We start from the raw sequence: 7,991 nt of genomic DNA on the forward strand, positions 1-7,991 counted from the left end.
CTTCAATTACGTTAAAAGAAAAAGTCAACAAAATAAGATTATATTTAATTTTCGACTATACAACTCATTTCTCAATCAAATAAGCAGACAGGCAATATTCACCCCAAAAAAAAAAAGATGGGCAGCCCTTGTGGAATTTGCATCTAGATATCAATAATGTGCTTGTCTATGCTCTTTTAACGATAATGATTTTAATTTCACCCAAAAAAAAAAAAAAAGGATAATAACAAAAGTTTAAATTATATAGTTTACACTGATTACCTGATAAATTTATGTAATTGGTATTAACACAATAGAGTCTGGGTGCTGAGTACCGTGCGCCCAAAAAAATCTATGACTGGATATTACATATGTCCAAATTTTAAAACTTGGTCCACGCTCCAAAAACTATATAATTTTTTTTATTTTTTTTATTTTTTTATTTTTGGATTTGATTAGTTGTTAAAATTATGGTCGGTCCAAAATTAACAGATACGAGACCAACGGGAAAATTTATACGAGACCAAAACCCTTTTCCGCAAGGAAAAATTTACGTTGAACAAAAGGAATAACCCTCGGTATTAAAATGGTAATAAATTCATGTTAGCAGAAAAAAAAAAAAAAAAAAAAAAGAAAGGCAATAAATTCCTTGTGCCAGAAAATGGTAATAAACTCCTAAAACTACAAGTCAGCCGTTAAAATAATAATAATAATAATAATGTTGTTTGGTTCAAAAAATTGCGGAATAACCCATTAAAATTATTTATCCAAAAAAAACCATAAATTTAGGAAAAGCAACGTTTTCCACAGAAGCACAAGAAGTGAAACGATTGGGCTTGTTAGTTGTTACAATGAATGTACATTTACAAATAGCTGACACAAGGAACATCGTTGTACAGTAACATTACATGCTTCTAAACAAATGGCTTTGACAAGGAAAGAAGTTACCAAGCCGAGACGTGTCTCTTTCTTCCCCCAGTACCAAACTGTACAAATCTTTCACCAAGGAATTGCATGCTTCCTATATCGATATATATATCATCTCCTGTCCACTTGATTTTTTTTACTCTGCATTGCTGAATCTATATCAGTAACGCAACAACATAAATTTTTGAATTTGATATTGAATTTCATTCTCTTAAATTATGACCCTAATAGCTGGCTAATTTGCGACTTCATTTACCATTCGATCTGAAAATCTGAATTCAATATCAGGTGGATAGCTCAAGTGGACTGCAAGATAAACTGAGATGAAGAGTCCACATCCCATTCAACACCTCCACAAGCAGTGAGAACCGTTGCAAGGATGTAATCATCCACCTCGAATCCTTCTGCTTGCATCCGATACATGAGCCTCAAAGCCTCTTGGCAGAGCCCATTTTTTGCATAACCCACTATCATAGCCTTCCAAGAAACCAAATTCCGTTCTGGCATGTTGTCGAAAACCTGAATTGCCTCTGCTACATATCCGCATTTTGCATACATATTAATCAAAGCGCTTCCCACATAGACATTAGACAGCGCTAAGGTCTTATTTGCAGATGAGTGAATCAATTTCCCATGCAGAACAGCTTCCAGCTTAGCACATGCTTTCAGGGCTGATGAATAAGTAAAAGAATTTGGCTCCACACCCTCATCTGTCATCTTTTTTAAGAACTCGAGAGCCTCAGACTCATGTCCAAGATGAGCACAACCCGAAATGATGGCTGTCCATGAGACAACATCTCTGAGAGGCATTTGTTCGAGGACCTTGGTGGCATTAGAGGACTCCCCACATCTACAGTAGAACCACACTAGTGTACTTCCCAGGTATAAACTGGTTTCAATAGAGTTTTTGATTATTTGTGCATGTACTTCCCTCCCCATAAGTGAATCTCTGATTGTGCCACAAGCTCTAAGGATGCTCACGATGGTCAAGTTGTTAGCAAATATATTCCGACCCTTCATCACTCGGAAGAGGTTTATAGCCTCCTGGCCAAGCCCCTCCCGAGCATATCCTGCTATAATAGATGTCCATGTAACTGTGTTTCTATTCCTCATTCCATTAAACACTTTTCTGGCGTCTAAAATCTCCCCACATTTTGCATACATATCCACTAGAGAAGTGCCTATAAAAACATCATTTTTGTACATCTTCTTAACTATGGAACCATGTAATTGTCTCCCAAATTTTAGTTCCTTTTCTTCCCCACACGCCTTCAGAACACCACAAACTGTAAACTCATTAGGGGAATATCCATTACTTAACATCTGAGAGAAGAGAGAAAAAGCTTTCTGTCCATGTCCCTGCTGGGAACAAGCAGTAATCATAGTTGTCCAACAAACGACATCCCAATTCGGTATTTGATCAAATTCACGAAAAGCGCTGCTTAGATCCCCGCAGTCCGCATAGAATTTTGCAATGGCACTGGAAACAATCAAGTTCCTCCAGCTACCTTTTACAACGCAAGCATGAATCTGTCTCCCAAGCTCTAACTCCAACATCCTACTACAAAGATTCAAGATGCACACAAACATCTTCCCATTTGCTTGGACCCCATTTTTAATAGAATCAGCAAACAAACTCAAAGCTTCATCTTCAAAACCAAGGCTCAAGTAACCATTAATAAGAGCACTCCAAGTAACCACATTTCTAACCGTCATTTTATCAAACACATTCCGTGCTTCACTTAGCTTCCCAAATCTCAAATAGGCACATATCAAGTTATTATAGACATAAGTAACCGGGTTTATCAACCATTTTATGACAACCGAATGTATTCTCCTGACATCTTTTGGACTACGACATGACTGAAGCCAAAACGCAATCAGATAGGGACGGAGGCTTTGAATAAATGATTCATTTTCAGAGAATTCCGCATCTGGGTTTTCTAGGGAGGTGGGTACATTTCTTATACTCTGGAAATCGTATATAGAATATGGATTTCCACAGGAAAAGCAACGACAATTCGTAGCGTTCCGCTGTCGTTTATGGTTCTTTGAATCCGAGCTCTTTATCTGGCTTGTTGATTTGGATGTTTGAATGGCGAAAACAGAAGGTGGCTGAGAAAAATTGACACCGATTCCAGGTGACAAGAAAGTCGGTGAAAGCATTGCCGGTTTTGGAAACCAAATTGAAACAAAATTTATAATTTAAAAAAAAAAAAAAAAAAAAAACCTAATTTACACAGTGAGAAAACCTCTGCTCAGACATAATAAGATAGCCGTTGGCCTTCCCACCCGTTTCGCCTGCAATATGCAATTTTTTTAGCTTCGCAAAAAGACTCATTTACCCTCCCACAGTGGTTAGTTACGTGGCGGTATTCTATTGGATTAAACTGTACAAAGGCCGTATTATCCTCTCGCAAACTTTGCCCGAAGAACCAGCACCGGTGCTACATGGCATACAATACGACGCCGCTATATCAAACAAAATATCAATTATTTCGCAGAACAACCTGTCATACTGTTTTTCATTCCGAAGAGTAAAAAGCCTAAAACCCCTTACGGTGGGAAAAGAAAGCTTCGATTATCGTCCGGTTCGGTTCCTATTAACACGAAACAGAGTCACAATTCGAACAAGTCAGGAGCAAATTCAGTTGGAGAGCATATAAAGGTTGATTCTGAAACTACCTCCATGCGAACTCCATAGTTCTTATTATGTTCTCTGTTTTTCTTTATTTCTTTATTTATTATTATTATTATTATTTTTGTCAATTTCTGGGTTCTGGTTTTTGGGGAATGTTTTGAAGCATGGATTTCTGATAGTGGGTATACGTTTAATTGTTATTTCGTGCAGATAAATATATATGGAGGTTTCTTCTGTGACTCTCCAGCCTTCGTGTTCTTTCCCACTACGAGTGCCTAAAGCCGCCACAAGAGACCGCGTGTCTTCTCTCTCTTTCGTTGGGAATCTTGCTTGTAATGCATCTCTTTCTCGTATAAGTATGTAATTTTGCACTAGTCTGCTAAATGAATATGGATGTCTTCAGGTGTTGATGAAGTAAAAGTATTATATATGCAATTGGTTTTGCTGCTTTTGCAGGCCGCTTAAGCATACAATTTTTATGGTTTCTCTTTAAGCTAAGTAAACACATACATACGAATATTATAAGCTACATGACAAAAAATAAATAAAAGCCCAAAAAGCTTAGCTTTCCCTTTGAGGGAGATTAAGCTGCTAATCTTAAAATTGTTACATCTAACCGCCTGATATCATTTGGTTGTTGCTGACTTATTCTCCATTTAAACTTCGAATATCACAAATCATATCTAGGAAAGAAATAGGATTAGCTGAAACTTTTGTTGGTGGGTTTAAGCTCAGAATGTTCTGCCAAATATTGTCAAATCAACATCAAGTGAAAAACTTATTCCAACCACAAGTGGTGTAAACTGCGTTTATCCCAACTTTCAAAGTAAAAAAATCAATATTCTTTGCGTGGTAGTTGTTAATAACATCAAATATTTTGTTCTGTAATGTACTTGAACTGAAGTCATCTATCAGATCTGTAGTGGTAAATTCCTGATAATGTGTTTGTAAATTTTAGTTGAAGTCTCTTACTCTTTCGATTTTGATTTGTTTACATATAACTCGTCCTAATTTTGTTATAAGCTATTGTGGAATGCTAGGTTGTCACTTGCTCACTAAATCAGTTAGGCTTCGACCATCCTATATTGTGGCTGCTGCTATTGGTGATACAACTGCACTGCCAAATAAATATCGTGGAGAAGAGTTTTCGAATTCTGATTCTTCTGACCCAGCATTGATTCAAGAACCCACAAAAAATGGTGAAAATGGAGGAGAAGAAGATAACATGAGGCACTTGGATGACCAACAAATGATCAGAGTATGTGACAAGCTCATTGAGGTTTTCATGGTTGACAAGACCACTCCAACTGACTGGAGAAGATTATTAGCTTTCAGTAAGGAATGGGACAATATTAGGCCCCATTTCTATAAGCGCTGTCATGATCGAGCAGATAATGAGGATGATCCTGGGATGAAGCATAAACTACTTCGGTTAGGACGAAAGCTGAAAGAGGTAAGTTGTATGGAGTGATATTGGTTCCTAGAAGTCTTTGATTCTTCTAGCATATATATATATTTATTTATGCTCAGGAACAAGAATAGTTTCTTCTCTTTGCCCTATTCAAGAAGTAACCTGGGTTGTGCATTTCCTGCTTCATGATACCAAACAACTTCCTCAATCTAATTGATCTACTAACTCTTCTCCAATTTGAAAGAAAGAAATAATACTTTGTTTTCCTTAAAAGATCCTTTCATGGGGGTATTTAACAATATTACAGTCTCTGGGTAGAATCCACATGTAAAAATGGCATGTTGTCAGTAAGTTAATTTATTGAGTGATATAAAATATTCAGGTTGTGATTGTTTTATTCATCAGTGAGTGGTGTTTGCTTCATTGGTTCCCTTGGGTTTTCTTTTTTGGTACCTTATGAATTTAGTGGAAATTTCTCTTCCACAGGTTGACGACGATGTACAAAGACATAATGAGCTTCTTGAAGTAATCAGAAGGGCACCAACAGAAGTAAGTGATATTGTTGCCAGGCGCCGCAAAGATTTCACAAAAGAATTTTTTGTGCATCTTCACACTGTAGCTGAATCCTACTACGATGATCCAACGGAGCAAAATGGTGAGACTAAACTCTGTGTCTCTAAACTTATATATGCTAACGATGCCCCATAGTTGAGTGTCCTTTGAGTCCAAATGTCCAATTCTAGGCAATATACTTTTTACACCCGCTATATGATGTACAAGTATGTATCATGGTCTTTTTCTCGAATAATCATAATGAGTATTTGATAACTTTTAATATTCTCTCGTTGTGTTTGAAAAAGAGTTGTATACTTCTGTTCAAATTATATGCGAATTTCAGGCTGTGGTAGTCACATCATGATGATCTAATTGATACTTATACCACGCATATAATTTTTCAAGTAGTGTTTACTAATTCAAACCACAAGCTATTTATGGTTTATGTGCCTAGCTGCCGGCAGGATACGTAAATATTGTATGTTATGATACTAGCATTTTCTATTGTCTTAGTTTAATTTTTCTCTGTATGGCTAGCTTTGGCAAAGCTTGGGAACACATGTTTGGCGGCTGTACAAGCTCATGATGCAGCAACTGAAAGCATGGAAGCATTGAATGCTGCAGAGTTGAAATTCCAAGATATTATCAATTCTCCTTCTTTAGATGCTGCTTGCAGGAAGATAGACAATTTGGCTGATAAAAATCAACTAGATTCCGCTTTAGCGTTGATGATCACAAAAGCTTGGTCAGCTGCTAAGGAATCGAACATGATGAAAGATGAGGTAAAGTGATGCTGGTTTGTTTATAGTGTTGATGTCAAACCAACTTAAGGGTATATGCTTCATCAACCTTGTTCTTATTATAATTCATTTATCAAGTCCTGCACATAAATGAGATAAATTGATATCTCTAACAGGGATAGCTTTGCTCTCATTATTCTTCATTTATTTATTTTGCACATCGAAAACAAAACTGTTATCTCTAATCGTGATAGCTTTAATTTGACAGAGTACCATATGCACAGAGACATTATAGTTTGAGGTACTTGGAATTGAAAGGCTGCTAATGATTATCTTTTCTACTTTGGTTAGGTTAAAGACATATTATATCATTTGTACATGACTGCTAGAGGTAATCTTCAAAGACTCATGCCGAAAGAAATTCGAATTGTAAAGTATCTTCTCACAATTGAGGATCCTGAGGAGCGACTATGTGCTCTAAATGATGCATTTACCCCAGGAGAAGAACTTGAGGGAAAGGACGTTGACTCTCTCTACACGTATGTAATAGAAAATCAAATGCTTTTGTCGAATCAATCAACTCTTGTTGAAAAATACTATATGCTACTGAGATTGTGAAGCTCTACAGCAATTTTAATTTTAACAGGTTGAATTTCAATATACCTTAATTCTTTAATGTTTTATGTTTTTGTCTTTTGATATTATAACAGAACCCCAGAGAAGCTTCATGCATGGATTGATGCTGTTGTGAATGCATATCATTTCAGTAGTGAAGGCACTCTCATAAGGGAAGCTAGGGACCTAATGAATCCGAAGATCATTCTGAAACTTGAGGAATTGAAGAAGTTAGTTGAAAACAAATTCATGTGACTGCAATCTTATATACTTCTCCGATGCTTGTCCTGCATTTCTTGCTCCACAAGTCGATGACAGAACCAGATTCCTAATGTAATGTCTATGGGTTAAGCCTTTGATTTGGCCTGCATTTCTTGCGCCACAAGTCAATGACAGAACCAGATTCCTAATGTAATGTCTATGGGTTAAGCCTTTGATTTGGGTCTCTTTGCTGCAGAAGTAGCATTGTCTTAAGAGCTCGTTCCGGCGCTTGAAGATGTAGACCTTTTATACAACCCAAGCGTGGAGTTTTTCACATGAGCTTTGAAAATGTAGCAAAATTTTTGCAGAGAAGCTGTGAAACTGTGAGCTTCAATCAAAATCACAATCAGAAGGTTGACAAAACCGTAGTTGCTTTTATGGATTTTGTTTGATTTGTATAGTGGGTCCCTATGTCATTGTTAACCCATGTAAAATTGTAAGAGTTCCAAGTTTAACAGGTTCTATCCAATAGATCATTTGAGGCAGATATATTCTAGCCTAGGAAGCTTCGTAATTTTTTTTTTTAGTTGAATTAACGAATCATTTATATTTATATAAAACCAACAATGTAATTTGAGCTTAATCATAAAAATCAAACCAATATTTTTGTTTATAGCAAATGTTAATAGAGATTCCGATATGGTCCTTCCATTGCGTGTTTTTATGATTCAAGTAGAACTTCAAAAATTTATTAAATGGTTGGAAGGACCGTGAATTGATTGAGAATAGCGTGCTGTTTGAAAGAAGGGAATTTATTATTTTTTTTATTTTTCTAAATAGTAATTAGAATAATTAAATGTAATTACATATTTTGTTGTCTAATCATTAATTATTTATAAGTTATTATCTAACTGTTTTTTTT

The 7,991-nt window shown here is 36.1% G+C and overlaps 2 protein-coding genes across 3 annotated transcripts; one reads left to right on the forward strand and one right to left on the reverse strand.

Annotated features, from left to right (window-relative positions):
• Positions 1 to 717: 717 nt before the first annotated feature.
• LOC107422676 (pentatricopeptide repeat-containing protein At4g18520, chloroplastic-like) lies at positions 718 to 3,184 on the reverse strand. Its single transcript, XM_025075646.2, has 2 exons — positions 1,163 to 3,184; positions 718 to 1,047 (listed from the first exon to the last, which is right to left on the reverse strand). The coding sequence occupies exon 1, from the start codon at positions 3,070 to 3,072 to the stop codon at positions 1,204 to 1,206; it is 1,869 nt and encodes a 622-aa protein (XP_024931414.2). The 5' UTR covers positions 3,073 to 3,184; the 3' UTR covers positions 718 to 1,047; positions 1,163 to 1,203.
• A 149-nt stretch (positions 3,185 to 3,333) lies between these two features.
• Positions 3,334 to 7,634, forward strand: LOC107422675 (uncharacterized protein At4g37920). Of its 2 annotated transcripts, none has more exons than XM_016032154.4 (7): positions 3,334 to 3,574; positions 3,758 to 3,903; positions 4,588 to 5,000; positions 5,445 to 5,613; positions 6,051 to 6,295; positions 6,605 to 6,792; positions 6,964 to 7,634. In XM_016032154.4, the coding sequence occupies exons 2-7, from the start codon at positions 3,768 to 3,770 to the stop codon at positions 7,121 to 7,123; spliced, it is 1,311 nt and encodes a 436-aa protein (XP_015887640.2). In that variant the 5' UTR covers positions 3,334 to 3,574; positions 3,758 to 3,767; the 3' UTR covers positions 7,124 to 7,634. The 2 variants fall into 2 exon arrangements, with proteins under 2 accessions (XP_015887640.2, XP_015887641.2); XM_016032155.4 differs by having other exon boundaries at positions 3,758 to 3,879.
• The last annotated feature ends 357 nt before the right edge of the window (positions 7,635 to 7,991 follow it).

The sequence above is a fragment of the Ziziphus jujuba genome, chromosome 5 (assembly GCF_031755915.1).
Source record: "Ziziphus jujuba cultivar Dongzao chromosome 5, ASM3175591v1".
Lineage (NCBI taxonomy): Eukaryota > Viridiplantae > Streptophyta > Magnoliopsida > Rosales > Rhamnaceae > Ziziphus > Ziziphus jujuba.